The 22,869-nt window shown below is 32.4% G+C and overlaps 2 protein-coding genes across 3 annotated transcripts; one reads left to right on the top strand and one right to left on the bottom strand.

Annotated features, from left to right (window-relative positions):
* The first annotated feature begins 1,272 nt into the window (after positions 1-1,272).
* On the top strand, positions 1,273-5,760 carry LOC8271335 (E3 ubiquitin-protein ligase At1g63170). Of its 2 annotated transcripts, XM_048377524.1 has the most exons (6): positions 1,273-1,501; positions 1,981-2,034; positions 2,204-3,076; positions 4,079-4,204; positions 4,290-4,578; positions 5,220-5,760. In XM_048377524.1, the coding sequence occupies exons 3-6, from the start codon at positions 2,418-2,420 to the stop codon at positions 5,406-5,408; spliced, it is 1,263 nt and encodes a 420-aa protein (XP_048233481.1). In that variant the 5' UTR covers positions 1,273-1,501; positions 1,981-2,034; positions 2,204-2,417; the 3' UTR covers positions 5,409-5,760. The 2 variants fall into 2 exon arrangements, with proteins under 2 accessions (XP_048233481.1, XP_002517522.2); XM_002517476.4 differs by lacking the exon at positions 1,981-2,034.
* A 640-nt stretch (positions 5,761-6,400) lies between these two features.
* Positions 6,401-21,519, bottom strand: LOC8271333 (N-terminal acetyltransferase A complex auxiliary subunit NAA15). The gene is made up of 26 exons (XM_002517475.4): positions 21,163-21,519; positions 20,195-20,273; positions 19,313-19,395; positions 19,084-19,233; positions 18,646-18,761; positions 18,230-18,335; positions 17,212-17,283; positions 17,012-17,127; positions 16,119-16,251; positions 15,465-15,542; positions 15,326-15,379; positions 15,164-15,234; positions 14,653-14,707; positions 14,465-14,560; positions 13,994-14,122; positions 13,807-13,889; positions 13,491-13,721; positions 12,294-12,426; positions 12,101-12,208; positions 11,822-11,953; positions 11,463-11,519; positions 11,223-11,320; positions 11,013-11,071; positions 8,096-8,207; positions 7,885-7,985; positions 6,401-7,176 (listed from the first exon to the last, which is right to left on the bottom strand). Exons 1-26 carry the CDS (start codon positions 21,211-21,213, stop codon positions 6,974-6,976), a joined length of 2,706 nt encoding a protein of 901 aa, XP_002517521.2. The 5' UTR covers positions 21,214-21,519; the 3' UTR covers positions 6,401-6,973.
* Positions 21,520-22,869: the final 1,350 nt, after the last annotated feature.

The following is a 22,869-nucleotide window of genomic DNA, read 5'->3' as shown; positions in this document are numbered from 1 at the left end:
TAACATGAAATGCAAGTTGGGAGTTCTTGATGTCCACTCTCCAACTTGAGGGGGAGTGTTAGGAAAGTCAATTGTAGTACAAGATTTATGGAGTAAATATTGTAATTATCCTTATTAGAATAGCTCATTAATAGGGGTTAAATGAGCCATTTATAGAAAGTCATTCTTGTATATATATGGGTCTCTGTTATATTGAAATAGATAAGGCATATAATTTTCTCAATCTTTTTCTTTTCATATATGATTCTAATTCTCATAATCGCTTGCCACCAAATCTCTTACATTTCTTGCTAATTAAACTCAAGCAAACCCAAAAATGAAAATCCAACTTTTAATTACATTTTCTTTAAGGATTAACTTTAGTGCCTTGTAATTGAGTTGTAAGCACATGGAGAATAAAAGTGAAATTAATATTATCTAACAAATGATTCCTAGGCTATTTCTTAATAATCATTAAATTATTTGACATAGTCTAGAGAGCCCTCTTAGAAAGTTATCAAAAATCTCTCTGTTTCTAACCGGAAAATAAAAATAGTAACTATCTTCTCTTGTTTAGACACTTTAAATTCTTTATTTAAATTTCATAATTTAAGCAATACAATTTTTACAACCACTATATTTAAGGGTTTAAAATTAAATATTTTTCCACTATTAATGTATTCGACACTTTTCATTTTCACCCTCTTTCGATTTAGAGCAACTCAACTTTTAAGATTATTAAATGAAGTGTTGAATATTGTTTAATGAACAAGTAGAGCTAATTTTTTTTTTTTGTCTTAAATCTCCCTTTAGCTCTTTAAATTTTAGCTAAAAAATGCCACATATAACAATTATAAAGACTGAGAACTCTACATATGATAGAAACTCAATAAACACAAAGGATAATGAATGAGGAGAAACCTTCAATGAGAGTCGAGAAATGTTAAAAGGAATTAATAGAAAATATAGTGTAAATTATGTAGAAACACACTAGTGATAACACGTGAGAACACAAAACTTGGGAGAAAACATTATTAACTAATCTAAAGCTGTATTGAATATAATTTTTGCAAGAAGGTAGAAGACATTCTTATCATCCGATTAATATATTCATTACGATTAGAAAAGAATTATCTTGACCGTCGGATCTTAAGATTCAAGTAGTCCCTCAATTAAGACCATGCCAATAACAACCGTTAGATCACAGAATTCGACAGACCCCGCCCCGCCTTGATGATCTCATCTTTCCCAAATCCAAGGGTCCTAAATCCTCTTACTATACTACCAAATCCAAATCTTACACACTCTCTCTCTTCACAAAACAAGAGAAGAAAAAAAAAAAAAAAACGTTTCGCTCTCCCTCTATGCCGGAGAGCTGGCGTTAGCGAAAAGAAATGGAGTAGAAAGCTGACGCTTAAATTTTCTCGAGAAAATGACAGAAAGTAAAAGAAAATAAAACTTAGCTTCAAGCCCTTCTCTTTGAGCGTCTGAAAGCATTAGCCTATTTTATTATATAAATCCGGTAAAGTAAATTTTGTTTATGAAGGTTTTTTTTTATTATTATTTTTTTTATGTTGATTATGATTGCATAGATTGATTTTGCAAATTTATTACTGTATTTTAAATTTTGTTCTCGTGGTATTGATTTTGTTGGTCTGTACAAGTCAATGTTATAAAAAAAATGCCAAGCTTTAGCTGAATTTGTTATGAGGGTATTGTTGTCATACTCTTTGGATTATGGGTTTTTTTCTATGAGGTTTTCTTTTAAAAAAAACTGATACTGCTAATAGATTTTATATGGTTTATGTATGTTTATTTTTTTGTGCATTGCCGTCTATTGATCATCATTTTACTTGCTTAAAAGAATCAAGATTTAGTTGAAATGTAATGTACTTGGTTAATTTGAATTATTCCAGGCTTAATAATTCAATTTCTTTTATGGCAATTCATGCAAAGGATTTTCTTATTATTAATGTTTTGTGGATTTGTTTGTGATGTTAGGTTTTCTAATCAAGATATTGTTAGTTTTTGATGTGTGTATCTGCATCATTCTCAGTAAGTATTGCATTATCTTAATAAATTATATCCTTGCAAGTCTTCAGTGACTGGCCTGATCATTTTTCACTTATGCAGTACTATGATCATCTTGTTGTCATACATATGTTATTGATATTAGTTCTTTGTGAAAAGCTTAGAAATTTATGTTAGTTTTGTTTTGGTGCAGCCTGTATTTAAAAATTAAAAAAATAAAAGCAAAAGCAAAGACAACATTCGAGAAGTCTAAAATGATTTGCAGTTGCAAGTGTTTCATGTTGCTTTGATTTCTTCACTGAGGGCAACAGATAAGTTGAGTGTTGATTGAGGGAGATTTTAAGCAGATAGTTAGAAATATCCCTAACTGATGTTTTCATGCCTTCTAAGTCGGTTGTCAGGCTTAGATGGACACTACTTCTTTTGAACCAAATAGTACCATACCCACCCAAATTGATCAGTATCCATTGCTGATGGAACGGATGGACAGCCATGATGATCATGAGCACATAATTAGCATAACAGGAAATGAAGATGGTTCATCAAACTCATCTCACAATGGTCAGCCTCCTGATATAGACTTACCTTATCATGAAGATAGATCTAGCAGTGCACATCAATCTTCTTCATCTTCCTTAAATAGATTAAACTCTAGGAATTCAACATTTGCAAGGAGAGGTGATGGATATGACCGTCGGCGCAGGAGTCCATTGAACTCTGGGTTATGGATTTCTATTGAGCTATTTGTCACTGTGGGTCAGATTATAGCATCTATTGTTGTTTTGTCATTGTCAAGAAATGAAAATCCGCAGGCCCCATTATTTGCATGGGTTGTGGGTTATGCATCTGGTTGTGTTGCAACACTTCCCATTCTTTACTGGCGTTTTCGTAACCGCAACCAGAGTGGCCAGCAAGATTCTCATCAGTCTCATCAAGGCTCTTCCCAGAACAATCCTCCTGACACTTCATCGTATACAGCCATTTCTGTCACTCAAGCTTCAGAAGAGGATAATTTTCGCTCAGAATTAGCCATAGCAAATGGTCAAACTGGCAGACAAAGTTCACGGTAATGTCTTATTTTCTTAAGTTCTTTTGGGTTATCCATTTCTATATACTAGTAATTATCTTGTTCCCATATGGTGATTACTGTTGTGCAGTATGCATTGCAAAACTGGTGCAGGAATTGCAAGGAAAAACTTCAGTTTTGGTTAATTTTGCAAGTTATTCTTCTTATTTATTTACCAAATATGCTGTTAATTTTAATATAAGTTCCTACTGACTTAGGGCCAGGTAGTATAGTCCCAAAAAACCTGGGCTGTATCCTTAGGTTGGTTGCTTTGTATTTAAAGGCAACCGTGCCCCTAAATTTTGATAAATTGATGACAGTTTCTCTTGTGAATTATCCTTCCTAGAGAAGTTCCTGCCAGTTGGTCCCATATGATGTTATGTCATCATTCTAAGGACCTTTCTTTTTCTTAAGGTGCTTAAGTTGTTGCTGGAACTTGAATTGTTTGTTTGCTCTTTGCAAAAGTTAAGCTACAATTATTCAATAAAAGTGAAAGTACCTTTTTGTCTCTCACATTTTGGATTGGGACAGCTCTAAACTCTGGGCATGCATTAGAAAAATTGTCATTTTTTTTGTCCTTTTTAGTTGTCTTCTCACTATTTCTTGATATATTATTTATTGTTATACTTATCTACAAAATTAGATGTGAGATTCAGAATATGTAGCACGGAGCTCATTAGATTGCTTCGGTTGTGGCCGTAAAACTAATGATGTTAACTTGTTCTAACTGGTAGTTTTGATATCACAAGCCTATTATGTTAAAAGTTAAAGAGGATCCATTTAGGGTGTCATCAAAATGGAAAAGGATTGTTTACTGCACAGTAACTTACAATGGCAAAATTAACATGAAAATTAGATAAATAAATTATACTGAAGGACCTACATAGTATTAGAAACTGGAATGAAGAATTCCAATTATTTAATGTTATTTGTCATGAAACTCGGTGATTGCATTTGTAACTTGTAGATATTCTCATTAGTGATTTGACTTCTGATTCTCAGGCTCAATGGATTGATGGACCATTTCAAGATGGCCCTAGATTGCTTCTTTGCAGTGTGGTTTGTTGTGGGCAACGTTTGGATTTTTGGAGGTCACTCAACTCCTACTGATGCTCCAAAATTGTACAAGTATGACTTGCTGACGTTTATTCTTTGTCTTCTGTTTGATTTTACCTTGGTAGAATTCCTTAGATATTTCTTGGCTTCCTTGCAGATTATGTATAGTGTTCCTTACTTTTAGCTGTATAGGATATGCAATGCCATTCATACTATGTGCAACAATTTGTTGCTGCCTGCCTTGCATAATATCTCTCCTAGGTTTCCGGGAGGATTTTTCTCAAACTAGGGGAGCCACCACGGAATCCATTAATAGTTTGCCAATATACAAGTTCAAGTTACAGAAGAGTGAGAGTGTCAATGATCATGACAACTCGGGGACTGGTGAAGGTGGTGTTTTGGCTGAAGGGACAGAAAAGGAGCGTGCAATATCAGGAGAAGATGCGGTGAGTTCTATAAAGGCCTCTAGGTACTCGTTCATTTATGAACGTACTATGTTCGGTCCCATTCATGTTCTGAATATCAATAATTCCACATATATCATGATTTCTTTTTCTTATAATTAAATCAAGCAGCTCAACCTCTGTACACTTTTGCCCTGTATGGCTTTTGTTCAAGGGGCTGACAAAAGGCAAGGAGAAAAATTTTCTGTTCTAAATTAATGGTAGACTTTTACAATGACAAGGAGAGTAACCCAAAGCCATGATTGTGAATTTGATGTATGATAATTTTCTCTTGTCTAACTAGAAGCTCTTAGTATCCAGTAGAAAATCCAAGCCGGTGCTTAAGATATATAGGAACTAGACAGTTATTTATCATTTGTGGAACGGAATGCTTTCCTTTTCCCATCTTTTCTGCCAAGTTTACATGAGATGCACACATATATATGCCAAAGCTAATTGGTTATGCACTCATGTCATTGAAGTCTGAAGCGACTATTCCCTAGATATACATACACATCATGATTATATCTTGTCTCTTCCTTGAAATGGATTATTTGTAGCTTTTCTTTTGTATATTTATGTGTACGAGGTGAGACTAATGTTCACTTCTATATGCTCATTTCTCTTTTCTAACCTCAATACAGATTTGCTGTATTTGCTTGAATAAGTATGCTGATAATGATGAGCTGAGGGAGCTACCCTGTTCCCATGTATTCCATGTGGATTGCGTGGATAAGTGGTTGAAGATCAATGCTTCTTGTCCGCTGTGTAAAAGTGAGCTTGGTGAGAGCAGCAGTGCTCAACCATCGGCCAGAGACTCCAGCCAGCAGTAGATAAAACAAGAATGATGGTGGAAGAATCAGTTAAAATTATATATTGATTGTTATTGCAAGCCTGGGGCAGATCGTCAAGTGCACCTCAGCATGCTAAATTTTGTTTTACAGGGTAATGTAAATGGCAATAGGAGTTTGTTTTTACCGTAGCATTAGATCTTTCAAATCTCTCTGTTTTTTTTGTAAATGCAAGATAGGGGACAAGGAAGCACTTTGCTTTCTAACCTGTTATAGCCTTTGCGTCCGAGAAAATAACAAAGATGTTCCCGCTTAAACTGTGGCCACCATTTGGCGCCCTTAAGATGATGATTTCTCTATCAATACAGAGCCTATCTTTATGATTGTTACTGAATACTGAACTTGAGCGACTGATTCAGTATGGCACTGGACCAGGGCACTCAAAACTGTTTAATGCAAAAAGTATTGGGTTTCAAAATTCATTTTCACTGCAGTAAGCAGCTCGGTGGAACAATCCTAAAACCAAATGTGAAAAGAGGATGTCTTGCACTAGTTCTCTTCTAACAATATAATTATGTTGAGATCCAGTACATTGATATTGAAAATTTAGCCTCGATAGTATATAATGATGATGCCTTGGTTTAGCTTATTTTAATAAATAGCTTGCCCACAGTGATAACCTAATAGATTTTGTGAGTAGGACATTTAAGCCATATGACCTATTGGGAAAAAATTCCTAATGAAAAATCAATGGGTGCGTATCCTCTTAGTACAATCTCTGGCCTAAATTTGGATAAAACTAATTCCACAATTCGCTTTTGGCATTAGAGGTACACCATCAGAAATGCAAAACTTTGACCATCTAGGTCTTTTTCTTTTTGCGTATGTGTACCTTTTTCTGATGGTTACTTCAAAAAAGAACAAAGTAAAAGATTTACTCATGTGGAGAGTTACGTCAATATAACTTCTAAAAGTATGCGCATATTATTTATAAAAGAAGGCTCAACATAACAGAAAAAAACAAGCAGCACAAATTATCACAACTGAACTATTTAATGAAATATGAAAGCAAAATTTTTCACAATATGTAGTGTTTATACATGAAAGAACAGTGTTAAATAGAATGGGCAAAGAGTACAACAAACTCTGGAGATCAGCTCAAGTAGAAATTGTTCCATGCTGACCGGATGTAGGAACCAGTACTCAAAAAAGAATTCAGTCGCGCTCCCCCGACCTAAAAAGATAAATAAAAAGTATAGGTGCAAAACCCATAGAGCCACCCTTGTCTAAGATCTCACCTATTAATGAGTTGATTTCAAGAAAATCAAACCCTAAAAGAAACACAATGGAAGTATGTTATACACATTTGCAAATGAATGCATCCAACAATTGGGCTAGGTAGAACTGTGAGTAGAAAATTTGATCTCAAATCAACAGAAGAGGAGATTGATAATTTGATTCCATAAAATGATCTTCCTTGACAACGCACTAAACCATATATCCTCTCAAACAAGCTACTTCCTTCCTCCTGTTCGGTTAAGCGATCTACCCACTAAATCATGGAGTAATTGATCGTTAGCTGCTGCATGCATTCAGCATTATTATATTCAGATGGTGAGATCCTTAAAAGCCTCTAGTTTTCCATTCGATGCAATAGAATCAGAAATTTTATTATCTCCAGGATGGCTTGCACTCCCATTCTCAATGTTCTTCCCTATCTGATTGTACACTGAGTTGGGCATGGCAGAGCTAGAGTGACCCTCAAAATATGTTGAGTAGGGAAAATACTCAGCACAGCGCGCTTTCCACCCTGCAAAAGATGGGAACTTTAATATCTAGAACAAAAAAAAAAATTTCACCATTTTTTAGTGTTCATCCAAGGTGGATGAAGATTAAGAAAATCATTCCCTGCTAGTACTTTCCTTTTTCCCCTAACCAGCGGCAACAAAGTTCCACTAACAAAATTGCAGATTTAACTTGTCTGATAAGTAATGACCAAGGCTAAGAAATTGAGAAAGGAACGTAAATCAAATGTAACTCGAGGCAACAAACCATAGGATTGAAAAGAAAGCACAGCCAAAGATTTAGCCAACCAAGAATTTGTGAAAGACCAATGCTTGTGCAGAAGTGATTATATGTATGTAGGATAAAATTTACTGTTTCGAGGAGAAGATAAAGACTCTAATCACTTACAAATTGAAAAATTAAAAATAACAATAACACTAAAAAGAGAACCAATCACATCACATGATTAGAGCTGCTAAACAAGACTACAGTAAGAGTACTATAACAAAGAATTCTTAGACTAGCATGGTATCACATGTGGCAATGCCACATGATTTGGTGAATTGCATTATAACTTGCCAATCATACAAAATCACGGTCAACATGAAGTCACTATGCAACTAGAAAACAGCATGAAAGACACATTTGTACAAAAACTGAATACCAATGTTGCACATATTGGCACCTTTACGATATCAATAACTTATGTATCAATAGCAAATCAAGGTCTTACTTGATGCAGCATCATGGTTGAAGAGAGCTGTTCCTAGTCGCTTGTGGACTGTAATACAATCCTTGAGTTTCCATTCCTTGACTGGGCCAAGAGCTCCATTTCTGAGAGTAAAACAATTAAAGAGAACACAATTAAATAAATTAAATAAAGGATCAGCTTTTAGTCTCTAAACAAAAAAACAAAATCCAAGTTACCAAACCAAAAGTATTACCCTGGTACAAGGTTGTTGGTCGAATCTTCAATTAATTTAATCGCCTCAGATTTCTTGTTAGGTTCTAAAAGATATAGCATTTCTGCCACTGCAGCTCTATGCATCAGAGAATCTGACAAGACCAAGAAAGTCAGCATGAAAACTATAGAGATAGCTAAACATTTGTATATACTAGCTTTTTTACTCACGTGCAACACACGTGAATATTAATTATTTGCCTCATTATAACTAAAGAAATAAAATAATATATATATTTCTAAATTTATCATCATAAATGTTTAGTGTTAAGATAATGACAATCATTTTTCATAGTAAATTCATCTTTAAGGGGTAATTACTATTTACCCCTTGTGTTTGTCCATATTATACTAGTTACTCTCTGAACATTTAAAAAATATATTTTTTCATCATTCTATTTTGTAAGTTTATATTAAAAACCCTTTCCGTCAGAATTTCCGTTAAACAACCGTTAACTAGGTTTGGTTTTATACTATTTGCCCCTTGATCTTTGGTGTAATATACAAATTGCCACTTATAGTTTATTTATTATATTAAAACCCCATTGTCTAATTTTTATACAAAAATCAATTTTACTCTGTATAAAAATAATTAATTAGTGTTTTTTAATTACTCTATTTTATAGTATAATCAGATTCTAGTGAAATTTAAATATTTTAAAAGTACTTATATTAATCATAATATTGAACATTCATATAATTTAACTTTAAATTGTTAAAATAAAATAAATAGTATTATAATTATTAATTTTGTTACAGTAGAATTATAACTTTGATAAAAAGCTTGAGGATCAAATCATATTTTTTTTATTAATTTAGATCCTTAATTACATTGACTTTCAAAATGCAAGAGGATTTTAGTGCAATAAATAAAATATAGAGAGCAACTTGTATATTACATAAAAAGTCAGGGGGCAAATAGAATAAAACTAAACCTAATTAACGATTCCCTAACGAAATTCTAAGGGAAGGGCTTTTTAATATAAATAGAATAATGAAAAATATATTTTTTAAATGTCACAGATGGGTAACTAGTATAATATGAAAAAACATAGGGGGCGAATAGTAATTACCCCATCTTTCAAGCCTATTTATATCTATTGATTATTTGTATAGATATCAATAAATAAATTTAATATAAAAGAAAAATCAAGATTCACATATGTTGCAAAAGCATATTAATATAATCAAATAATTATACAATCTACAATAATTATATTAGCAAATACTTTCTAATATAAACTATTCTTTTCTTCCTTACTTTAAAAAATTATAAAATAAAATCTTTAAATTCTAATATTATATTTAGTTTAAGAAATCTAAAAAATATTTAAGCCACTTTTACTGTTTATAAATAAATAGAAGCTTGATAATTTATTTTTTAAGAATTTTTAAAATGTAAAAAAATTATCCAAATAATTATGAAAGTTTTACAAAGGTTTTATGTTTAAATCATGTCAATTACTTTAAAATTATTGTTAAATCTTAATAATGAGTTAAAAATTCATTATTTTAGATGATATACATTGCACATAGCACTATTGAATAAAAATATTTTAATTGTAGTTTTCTTTTAAATTTAAATATTTTATTTTATTATTTATCATTACAAATTTAATAATCTAACTTGTTAATGCACTTTCTATTAACCTTATCCTAGGATAGGTGTTATATTTTTATTTTGGTTTAAATCCAACTGGAGATAATAAATATATTTCATAATTTTATATAACTGAAATTCTACTTTAAGGAATTTATATTCATGTTTCTTAAAGAAATATTTCATTAGTAAGTTTAAAAAAATTATATAAGATTTTAACTAAGATATTACTAATGATATAAATATATAATAATGATAATAATAATAATTTAGTAATTGAAATCCTTTAATTGCTATTACTGATAAAATAAAATGTAATAATTGTTAAAGTTTAAAATCATAAAAAAATTTAATATAGTCATTAGACTACAATGTCGATCTAAATTTCCCTCTTTTTTTAAATAAATTGACCCATTTATTACATTTATAAATTCGTTAACAACATTATTAAATTTGATTAAGATAAAAATTTATCAAATTCAAAATCATAAGCACTTCTAATTTTAAAAAATGATATTTTCTTCAAATTATAATCCATTTATTTAAATTTTATATTATATTTGTAAATAGAAGAATCCATTTATTATTAATAAAAAAATTATCTCTTTATAACTTTAATAATAAATAAATTTTTCATAGTTTTTAGATTTCTGCTAATACTTTCTGAGTATATGATCATATAATAATTGATTGTTTTATATCCACAACAAACAACCTTTCTATTTAATATCATAATAAAGAGCCTCGCTATAAATCTTTTACCAGTAATACATCACAAACTTACTAACGTTTATTATTTTTGTGTTGAGCATTTAAAGTTTTTTTTATTAGTTTACATAGGATTATAAATATAGAATTATCTAATTTAATATTAATCTTGTATCCTAACAAAAATCAAATGAAAAGTACTTAAATAGTAATTGATTATATCACTTTCATATGATTATGCTTGTATATCCTAATTGCTATCAAGTTTGCTTAGTTTAATATTATGTTTAATATTATTTAAGACTTTTATTTTACAACCAATATGGAAATCTTAATAGAGTTGGACAACTAATGTTGAAATCCTAATAGAGTTGGACTTCTAGAATTAGACTTATACTTAATAAATTAATAATATTTTTATTTTTAATAATATTAATTAATAAATAACCTAATAACCCAATTAATTAACTAAACAATCAATAAGGTTATTTTAGTAAATCTATTTGTCTCCCTTTTTGCACTTTTATATGTAATAATTATGATTATGATTATGATGTTATGAGATGAAATAACAGATAAGAAGAGAAAAGACCTTTGTGTTTTTCAAGGAAACACTTGTTCGCCTCGGTCAGAGATCTCTCATGCAATTGGCTAAAAAAACACACAAAAAGACAATAAGACTTAACATGTAAAGCACAATTAGTATAACAATAAGCATATTCCAAAGAAGAAAATGATTCAAGTAATAGACATGTACGTACACATGCGCAGACATCAAAAAGAGAGAAAAAAATTTCAGAACCTGATTGATGGGCGTTCTGCTTCCAAAACACTCCATATAAGTTTCTCATTATCTGTTACTGGAGCAGGCAGCAAACCCACTTTATGAAAAAATCTCAACTGTAGAGCATAAAGTTCAAAATCAACAACTTTAGAAAGCGCAGCTACTCTGGCAATACATCCATTACACAAACTGATAATATATGCATCTAAACCATTAGCTAGAAATTCAAAAATGGAAATTATAAGAGATATTACACACCAAACAGCAATGAGAATCCGGGCTTTCAGCATCCAACCTTAGCAATTGCTTTACAGCCTGCAAAAATGGGTAAAGAAGGTAACAAATTTAGCACTTTATGCAATTACAAGTTTTGGTTCCATTCAGTCAAAACACTAAATTAATTACAAATAGGACCTATTATCTTCAAATGCATGAAAGCCACCATAGAATATAACTCTTATATTCTAGTTGTTATTTGTCATTCAGAAGTTGTCTTCTTTATGCAATTTGGTGCAAAAAAATGCCGAGGCAGTACTTTTGTGCTTCCAATGCAAATGACATTGTAAAACTGGTTCACATGCCAAAGTGACAGAGTGGCACCAAATACAAACATATACCTGTAAGGCGAGCAAAATTTTCTGCTTTCTCATATTTACTTCAAATGAAAGCAAGTGTGTCTCTAAAGAGTCTGGTGAGTTCTTCTGAAGCAGTTTCAAGTACTTTGTAGCTTCCAACAATGGATCTTCAACCTTAATAATTACTTATCCACATCAGACGGTATAAATTATCCAGAATGACAGAAACAAATATTCTTGAGCAATCCTAGGGACCTTCAAAATAGTTGAGAATCTAAAGCTCAGGAGAAAATCAACAAAAAAGAAGGGTCTACTAGTAACCTGCAATAACTTTTCCCCATTTGGATCTGGATCTACAGGTTTGACATGTCGCTTTCCCAATTTAGAGGCACCACTTGCACTTGATTCTTCGTTCTTTACCTCAGCCTCCTGCAAAAACAAACAAATATAAGAAAAAAGAATTAACAGTTCAAAGAGAATTCGCTATGGAAGGCATAGAAATAAACTAACATACTCTCTTAGCTCGAGCTTCTGCCTTTTTCTGCTTTTGTCTCATCTTCTTTTTCTGAGAAGGCAGCAACTTTGACATTTCATCGTCTTCTTCAGTCCTTGACTTAGATGGAGAATCATACAATTTTATGTAACATCTGCAGCTCAAAATTCAGATACATAAATATAAAAACAAGAAAAATTCATAAAGTTGATCGCAACAGAAAGGTCATGCACAATCAAAAGAGTCAATGACGGTTAGGTAACACAATGTAGCTCAGTTGAATGAGAACAATTAAATGATTAAAAAGATGACAGTATGTAATTGAAAAATCCAACTGCAGAATTGAAAAAAAGGTTTGAACATAAAGCTGTCACAGGAACCTTCATAAAATTACATGATTGAGAACATCAATATACCACTACAAATAAGCATAATACACCTTTTCAGAAAGCCTACATCTTAAAAGAGGTGAAATTGAGATACAAAAGCACCGTTCTTCAAACATTCGCTCGCTGTCTAATATCAATCTTGTCCCTCAATTCAAATCTAAATTGTTCAACCTGGTCTTTGTTTGAGCATCAAACTCCTTTGACACTCATCTTTAATTCAGCATAAAACATAAAACATCGATAAATGTAAATGGAAAAAGATCTATTACCGAGATCTCTTTTTCTCTTTGAAGGCACCATGTCCATTTTAAGATGCATGTTACAATACATGATCAAGTCAAGACAGAATGATGCAACTTGAGAAAATTGATACAAGCCATAGCTGCCTGCTCGACATACAGACAATGGCAGCCAGCAGCATGGATGAGGGAATTATCATAGCTCCGAACATGACCAGCAGGTAACCAAAAATATACAAAATGTGCTCCATAAAATCTAGGCAACGACTTTGTAAATCAACTGAAACCAGCAAATGAGATAAAACAGCATATCCAATAGAGGGCACTTAAATGGCACCAGGACTAAACGGCACACAAGGCCATACCCTGACTACCAGCACAGCACGCACAAAGACACAATAGCACAAGAAAAATCAGAGAAACCAACATAAATGAAAAAAGCAAAGAGAAGCAGTCTGTTCGTGACATTAACATTGTGAGGCAAGGGCGTTAACTGTCAAGGTGCCTTCATATCCTCAAACTAAAGAAAAAAAAACCTATAAAAAATAGCAGAAATGATTTATATTATAGTTCTCAAAAAAGTTCATTACCTGATTGCTCCAGCAGCAGCTTTGTGAAAATATGCATGTGAATGCAACCTATCTTGAAATTTAAGCATTGCCACATAAGCGCGCAGCGTCATTTTCCTTAAGCAATATGAATGGAAGTCAAATTGGTCTTCAGTAATATCGGCATAGTGCTTCTCCACAGCCAAAAACTTCTTTAAAGCACGTCCAAGATCACCTTGGCGGAAGTAACTCTCACCAGAAGCAAGCTCGTACCTTTCACCATAAATATCATTCAGCACTTATTAAATACATGATATCAACTTTGGGAAGTTAGTGCAGAGGTCAAACAGAGACCAACCACATGCATTGCATGTCATGAAGGTTGTTGTGCTGATCCCCATCTTTAGTGAACAACACAGCAGTTTTTTCTGCCACAGCAACCTTCAAAGTAAAAGTTTTAAGTAAATTACAGCAGGACAGGAAAAGCTACACAAACCAACAATAAAAGTGGAAATTGAACTCCAAGAGAAATATTGCTTCAAAACCTGATCAGCCTGCAGCATACGTTTGACGCATTCACTATTAATGTAGCGATCAGCAAGATCCATGCATCTTGCTTCATCAGCCAATGCTGCAGCAGCTGCCAAATCACCAGCATGCTTCAAAATCCGGCTCTGTGATCAAGCACGGAAAAGTTTATATGGAAGAATACCAAGCAGCAATGATTTCACTTCTTTGCGTATCTCTGGTAGTAAGCATTGCTAACTTCTAACATTAGCAGTGAGCGTGAATAAAAATTAAAAGCTTTGTCTTTTGCATCCCTATATTATTTCCTTCAATGAATATCAAAGGCAGAAACATGTAATAACAATGAAATCAATTATCAAAAGAGAAAGCAGAAAAAAGACAAAGACAACAAGAACAGAAAGTGAAGCTATAGATAAAGGCTGTCCATAAATAATAACTACTCGAAGCTTGCACACAAATTTACAGATGGATAGATGAAGCAAACAAACCTTAACAGAATACAAATCAATCACAGTTGGGGTATGTTCTATAGCCTCGTCAATTTTAGTGAGAGCAATGTCATATTGTCCCCGTCTGTCATAATGCTGCATTATAATATAAAAAAAATCAGAAAACTCATGAAAAACGATGACAAAGGTGAAAATGATTTAACCATATTATGTGACTGATATTTAACCTGTGCCAGGAAAAATAAGGTCCACATAAGGGTCGAAGGAGGCTCCTTTTCTGCCCTGCATTCAATAACAAAAAAGCACAAGGATTTCCAACAGAACCATGGAAGACGAATGAAACTTAACATAAATATAATACAGTACCAAATAAACTACCAATGTGCATCACAAATTTATATATTGAACTCCATCCAGATTCTTAGTTTTCAGAATAATGGCTTGTTTTGCCCCTCGATGTTGGGGGTGAGCAAGGCAAGAAGAAGGGATAAATTCTAAGTACACCATGATCAACCCTATAATCGCTTCCAGAACCATCACTCGTCATTACAATCCTAAGCTGCTACGAATAGAAGGACTAGTGGTGTCATATACAAAACACTGATATAACTTATTTTGCTTTATAGAGAAGACCTTGAAGACAAGAAATGGCTCTGTTCTTTTCGAAATTCAAGTTCCAACATCAGATATAACATATACCATCTATAAAATTGTATCATGGCCCAAAGCATAAATTACCTCCACGGGTATCTCCCAGTCGTTCGAATTGAATGTTCCAACTCAAGAATAAGATTTTCCAGTATGTTTGCCTGTATAAATCATCACAGCAAAATGTCTCTAACCAAACCATAAAATAATTTTGTAACCTCCAAGGATCCAAATGCCAAGAAAAAAACTCACCTTGCCAGCATGATCATACAATGGAGAAAGATCTGAGAATAATGAAGGAACACCCTGAAAGTACCAAGAATAAAAATACATTACTCTGTCCCAAAAATAGAAAAACAGCAAGAATAGTCTGAAATATAAAAATCAATACCTTGGTAAGGAGGGGCCTAACATAATTGTCTGCAGCCTCTCGAAACTTGTCTCCTTGTAGAAAATCAAGCGGTATTCTCTGGAATACAGGGTGAAGAGAAAGGGGTGTGAGCCAGGAAAGTACACCTCATGCTTGGCACATCTATACATATTTGAACACATTCTAAAAAAGCAGATCAGAATCAATTATTAAAAGTTAAGAAAAGAAAAAATAATAACAAGAAATAAATAAATGGTAAAAGACACAGCACGGAACAAGAGCATTTCTGAAATACACCATATACTCGAAGCAATCCCAGAAAAAGAAGGAAGAAGCGTTCTTCAGTTTATTCATTTCTTTTGAAGGGCCCCCATCAAGGGGGTGTTGGGGGCACCATAAATCTTTTTACCCTGCAGTGAGAAGGGGTGACAACGAACACTAACAGTTTCAACAACCTATAGATTTGTTTTTTGTTAAGAGCAAATGAAGATCATTTTCCCTTCATCTTGACTGACCATCACCAGAAGATCCTCATAATTTGGCTAGATAACATAGAATTTTTACAAAGGACCTTGCACATTATCAAGTGATAGATTGACAAAGTAGGCTATTTTTTAGGCAGAGTTCAAAAAGTGGGGAAAAGGTTTCAAGAAACATAGTGAAAAGACGTGCAACCTTAACAGCAGATGACCAAGTATACTGTTGCCCAAGCGATTTGTACAAGGAATCCAATTTATCAATTTCATCTGCAGAGTACTGGCCATTTTCTGAATCCAACCCTACACATTTTTGCAGACCTTCATAATATCTGAAGAAATGAGAAGTAACAACAACAGATCAGTTTCCTTCTTAAACTGAACATAAGAACCAATATTCAGCACAGTGCACCCAACCAACCAGGGGGCAAATGTTTTCAGCTAAAAAATGCTATAATAACCATTTCAACATGGTTCTATTCTAGTTTCCATTTTATATGCTTATACAACACCTGATTCTCAATACTGTAATGAATTACACATCAAAAATACAAGGCCAAGATGGGCATGTCTGCCACCCTATGAAAAATAAAATAAATTCATTATGAATAATTAAGGAGAAGAGAACTGCAACATTTCAACAGATTACGTAGGAAAAAAAAAAAGAAAAAGAAAATAAAAGCTGCAGAACAGAAACAGTTAAATAAATTGGAAGTTATCTAAAATATTGAAGCCAAACAAATTTAAATAAATGTGCTATTGAAATGTTACCATAAATATGCGATATGGGTACAAAGATTTTCCTTATAAAAACAAATTGCATTAAATCAAGCAGCAAATGTTATAACTGCTTATCCCATAACTTTTTGCTGTTACTTTATCAATTTCTCTAAACATCAAGGATCACTAAACATAAAGCGTAGCTCATCTGGGGACAATACCAAAATAAAAGCACTCATGATGATTAGTTGCAATCACACATGTGCACAAGACAGCTATGCATGCACACATATGCATATATATCTCAAACATAATAGCACTTTGATTACATCAATTACTACTTTCTAAATGGAAATGAAATTGATAAATTACCTGTAATTGTCAGGATTCATGGCAAGTAATACCCTGTACAATTCAGCACCCTCTTCAAGGCGAGCAAGCTTCACCAGTAGAGAAACCTCTTGTTCTTCGCATGCCAATTTATCAACCTAAATCCAAATCAAATAGGAATCTGTCAGCATCTATACAAAGTTCATATAGACTATGCAACCACTGAATAACAGTACACTTACAATTTTCAGTCCTTTCTTGTGCAACTCCTCAAGAGCTCTCTCAAGAGAGCCACATTCCTCTAATAAAGAGATCTGAAGGTAAAAAAGGTGATGGATATGTAACAATCAAAAAATGCTGAGATATCTAAGAAGATTGACCACTCTGCAACTTAGAAAACGGAAGGCTGACATGCACCACTAGCTCGTGTGATCAGTGCTAACAAAAAAACAACTCCAGAATATATATATATATATATATATATATATATATATATATATATATATGATCAAGTTATTTGTGACAATTGACAAGATACATGAAAAAGCATCAACAAGAAAGATGGTTCGAAAGTCATAATGACAGCTGCAAGCTCTAGATAACATAAATTCTGTGATAAACATGTCTAAGGGGGACAGTAGATGGAGAGAGAGCAAATAAACATCACACTTTCATTTCTTCACAGATAGCTCAAGCCATGCAAATAAGAAAAGCAGAATACTAAAAGAATTATATTCACCAATCTCATTTCAAGTGAGAAATGAACATAAAACCAAGATTTAATGTATCCTTCTGATGATGATACATGCCTAGGTTTTAATTTCAGCCAATTTCTTCACCACTTAAAACAATTGAAGCTGAGAAGCCAGAGACTAATGTGAAGCACTTGTTAAATTTGTAACCATTAGACTAATATGTCAAAAAATATATCAAATTAGCAGGATATAATGAGCTATAGCTGCATTGGGAAATTTCAGCACCAAATTACTCAATAGAAACAGATATATGCTAAGCTTCACCATCAAATAAAAGGTATCAGCTTGAGCTACATTAATTATGCAGTACATCTGAACACATAACATGTCTGAATACATAAATTCATAATTAATGGTACAACAGAAGTCATAAAATCATCCATTTTGCAGTTATTTAGCACGTAATAATAGAGACAATGCAGAAAATGAATCTAACGCAATAACCCAACTGATAGGACATCATACAGAGAAAGTGAATTGTATGTATGAAGCAGATTGCTATTACCTTGTATAAAAGCATTTCACCATGTTCACATCGTTCATTGTCTGGAGGATAATCATCCTCTAATGTCCCTTCATATGCTTCTAGAATGTCAACTGCTTTTGAAGCACTAGCAACAACATGGTATCTTTTAGTTTATACATAGAAAGGACTCGAGCTAAGAAAAAATAGGGAAAAACAACCCAGAATTTATTCGCCTTGCCCTTGCGTCAGGAAAAAATTCTAAATGAGCAGACCAATAAATGCTTAAGTGCAACAGTAACTAGGTATTTTCCAAATTTAAGTACTCCATCATCCTAGAATTCACAATATCCAAAAAAAAGCAAAAAAAATGAGTTGTAGCAAGTTTTATGGAGCCCTTAGACTGAGTAAAAAAATCTTATTGAAAAACTTCCTTAAATACAAAGAACAAACTGTACTTTGAATTCAAGTGGTGAGCAACAGCAAAGCCAATCCAGTTCATGCGATGATTAGGTTTCAAGGTTAGCAGCTGTTGTCTAGTCTCAACAAAACCTGCCAAATCACGTATTTGTGCCTGCAACATGAGAAAGCATGTGAAATGGATTTTATTGAGACATGGAGATTACTAAACATTACAGTGAAGAAAAATACAAGAGAAAGGAAAGAGGAAGGGGAATTAGGATGTCTCTATGCAAATTATATTAAGACAACTTGAACAGTACTAATAGGTTCTTCATACCCATATGTACAACCAACACACCCAGGAACACTCCGCTTCTAATTCCATAAAGAAATAACCAACTGGATTTCAATAGAAAATATTGAGATCCAGGTTTCTAAAGGTTCATCAGGTCCATGATCAGTTTAATATAGGTTAAAGGTCAGTACATAAATACCTGCAAGAGTGACAAGTCCCGCAATATTTCAATATTATCTGGATCTATTTTTAGTGCATTTCGGTAGCATTTGATTGCCTCCTTATATTCTCTGTCAGACCGATAAAGGAGACCATATACATGCCAGCAAACATGACTTTTAAGGTCATTCTGCATCAGAGAAACAAACATAAGCCTGATACTGAAACAACAAACAGAAAATTGTGATAATAAGAGAGAAAATTTCAACCTTTAAGCCAAGCCGAACAAGTTCATATGCTTCAGATTTACGATCCATGCAATTTAATGTCAAGCCCTTCATTGACAGAGTTTCTGGTAAAAAAAACAATACTCAAGTTAATTAAAATTGACAAGAACATGTCAAATCCAGTGAATAATTCAAAAGCATAATGTTTACAAAAATCAGGATTCTCCAACGATTAAAAATTTAAGAGAAGTTTCAAGCTAGAGAAAGTAAAGCATATTTCCCATGAATCACTGGTATTCTATGAAAACTAAGGAAAAGGGCTACAATAAATTCTTGCCACCACAGCAGCAGACATATAGCCCAACCAATATTCTCTGCACCACAATACAGTATTTTTGGCCACTAGATTCATATAGATAATAACTATATAACTAGCTGTTCAATATTCTCCAAATTTTCTAACCAATAGGTCTGATCTTCCTATAGCAAGAGATTCAAACAACACATAGATAAACATACAAACAAATGTAAGATTTACTTCAGCCAATTAAGTTACCACTCATATGTAAATCACTAAAAACATATTTCCATCTTTAATTCTTCCTTATTTTGCAACATAGGAATACCCATATACACTTAGCTCCGCAAATAACTTAATGAATTGCCCAAATCGCTTGACGGACGAGATGCTTTCTTAATTAACCTAGAATGCCATATTATGTTTTTTCTCCTAAACAAGCATCATGGTTTTTTTTCCACTCCCAAAATAGTTCATTATAAGATTTGAGATCAAAATCAGAGCTCTAAGTATTGCACATATTCTGATCAATAAAGACTAGAAAAAAATTTAGGGAATTCACACCCAAAGAAATTCAAACATTAGCCAACAAAATATAACTCAAAATCTGAATGAAGCAAAAATACCTCCATGATCTGGAAATTTTTTCAATATAGTATCTGCTGCTTTCAGGCCCTTCTTGTACTGTTTAGTTTCATATGATTTCTGCAATGATTAAGAGAAATGAAAAAGATAAGTTTCAACAAATGGTTGATGCAAATAGCCCACCAAGTTCATGTTGCAAATAAATTTGGTCAGCACAATAATCTAGTAATAGTAATAAATAACGATAATCAAATAGCACCCTGAAACCATGGAGGCATCCCACATACGTGTCTTCTATTACTATCGGCATAGTTAAAGAAATAATGCCAAATGCTTAATAGAAAATCAAGACAAAATCCTTTTCGAGTTTATTAAAATATCATAAAGAACTGGCAAATCAGACACTGCATAGAAGTATATAAACGCCATTTCATCAAATAAAATTACAGATGCACATGTGAGAAAGAATCGAATAACACCTTACCTCCTACCAAAACAAGATCAATATAGAAAGCATTGATTACGCAGTAATGGACATGATTAAAGCTAATAGCACTAATTAGCAATCCACTAAAAATAACTGACCTTTTATCTTGCAAGTGCATCCATTCCCATAAGAGAATAGTCAAGAATAAAATTTATGTAACGATTAACATAATATGATACATATGAGCATATGTACATACAAGAGCATTCTGGGGCAATGGATAAAAAATACACAAAACCCTAAAAATTCAGCCTAGAGATTAAAAATTTGCTATTAACTGCACAACTTCACTAATAAAAATGCAACAATATAAGAGATTAAAAAGAGAAAAAAAATAGCACAGACAAAGAGAGCCCAAAGTTTGAGTTATCAATATTTAATTTTAATTTTAGTTCACGGATTCCAGAGGCAACCAAAACAAAACCGCAATCAGAGACTATAAGTAAGAAACTAAGAAATGAAGTACGATCGTGCGGTAACTAAACTATAACCGTAGAGAGAGAAAGAGAGAGAGAAACTTACGACGATGAGCTTGAAGAGGTTAGCCTCTTTGGGAGGCAGAGAAGCCCCCATTGTTGTTGTTCAATGAATGATTGAGTAAAAGATAGGGTTTTAGAGAGAGAGAGATAGAGACAGAGAAGGGGGGGGTTTTGTGTTTGCGCAGTCTTCTCTTTATTTTGGGTTTTTATTATATATCAGAGAAGGCTGCGAAATGAGGAAGAAATAAAAACAAAAAATAAAAGTGAAGTACAGAGGGAAGAAGAGAAGGAAGAGAGGTGGCGTTTATCTGCTGCAACCCTACTGTGACCAACAATAAGCGAAAACGAGTACCGGCGCTCACACTATTCAGTATTATTCACTAAACTAATCTAATGGTGAGGCTACTCTTTACTTTAGATCTTTCTCTTTCCGCCACGCGTGTGCGCGTGACGAAGAAATATATGAATTTCTTATTCCTTTTTCTTATTTCTAGGTCGTCGTTTCTTGCTCTTTTTTTCTCTTTTAGTTAGACTTTTACTCCTTTTTCTTTTTCTCACTTCTTTTTTATGTTTTTATTGGATGATTAATTTCTCTTTTCAATTAAAGTAACTCAATCTATACCTATTTAAATACATAATTAAACATGAATTGGTAAGAGTGAGACCTAATTTAAAATATCTATTTTATAATTGATATATTAGATGAATAAAAAAATAAATATTAAAAAGAATGATAGAGAGTAAAAATTATAGAATATTATAAAATTTTATATATTTAAAATAAATTACATACATAAATCTAAATTTTACAAATAATTGTATCCATCAAAGAAAAATTATTATAAAAATACAAGTTAAATACTCCTTTTTTAATTCAACATGTGATTTTTATAAAAAGGTCTAAAATTATTTTATAATAATTATATTTTTAATAGAGAATATAAATTTCATTCTAATATATAGGTAATTAGGATTTTTCTTTGAAATATTTTTTATAATAATTAATATTCATGAATATTTTTTACAAAATTTGTATTAATTATTGAATAATAAAAGTGCTATAATTACTTAACGAGGGATGAAAGTTGATTTTTGAAAAATTTATTAATTAATATAATTTTTAATTTATTAAATATTAAATATAAGAGAATGAAAAATATTTAATTACGAAGGCGAAGGAGAGAGAATTCTAGTTCCATCCTTGTGTAAAGTCCAAGACCAATGCAACTTAGGAAAAGAAACCCTAATTGATGTTATGCCATTTCTTAACCTCTTTAGTTTTTGTAACAATATAAAGTTGAATTATATTAATGTCTCAATGAAGAAGTATAAACAGAGAGTATGGAGGGTAGCTAACAAGCTATAAAAGATCTGCAACTTTGTTTCTTCATCTAATAACAGAAGAAATTATTATACTGAGAAACATTTAACAAAAGCAAAATAAAATTATCTGCATTTGCAATTGCATTGGCCTCAATCTTTCAAGGTGTTTTGTACCCTGTGGCTCAAAATAATGTATAAAATTTCACTAAGATTTTAATTTAATCTAATCAAAACCAAAATTAAAACCGAATATGAAGTGAGCAAAAACTAATTTATTTAGAATCATGAACTAACTTGTTCAAATTGCAAGTCTTAGGCCGATTGCAAGACGAGACATTAGTGAAATCTAACTCTACTAAGCAGAGAGTAAATAATCGATGTTCTGTAAAATTTAATTTGACTTATTAAAGAAAGCATGCATTATAAA

This window comes from Ricinus communis, chromosome 8 (assembly GCF_019578655.1).
Source record: "Ricinus communis isolate WT05 ecotype wild-type chromosome 8, ASM1957865v1, whole genome shotgun sequence".
NCBI classification, from domain to species: Eukaryota; Viridiplantae; Streptophyta; class Magnoliopsida; order Malpighiales; family Euphorbiaceae; genus Ricinus; species Ricinus communis.
This window is presented reverse-complemented; position numbering and strand designations above follow the sequence as displayed.

Coding starts and splice junctions, on each gene's coding strand:
- LOC8271333 (XM_002517475.4), bottom strand. CDS start 21,213: ATGGGGGCTTCTCTGCCTCCCAAAGAGGCTAACCTCTTCAAGCTCATC. Junction 15,235..15,325: donor TGTATGATCATGCTGGCAAG/GTGAGTTTTTTT, acceptor TGATTTATACAG/GCAAACATACTGGAAAATCT. Junction 11,072..11,222: donor GCAGAACGCCCATCAATCAG/GTTCTGAAATTT, acceptor GTGTTTTTTTAG/CCAATTGCATGAGAGATCTC.
- LOC8271335 (XM_002517476.4), top strand. CDS start 2,418: ATGGACACTACTTCTTTTGAACCAAATAGTACCATACCCACCCAAATT. Junction 3,077..4,078: donor ACTGGCAGACAAAGTTCACG/GTAATGTCTTAT, acceptor TCTGATTCTCAG/GCTCAATGGATTGATGGACC. Junction 4,205..4,289: donor GATGCTCCAAAATTGTACAA/GTATGACTTGCT, acceptor GCTTCCTTGCAG/ATTATGTATAGTGTTCCTTA.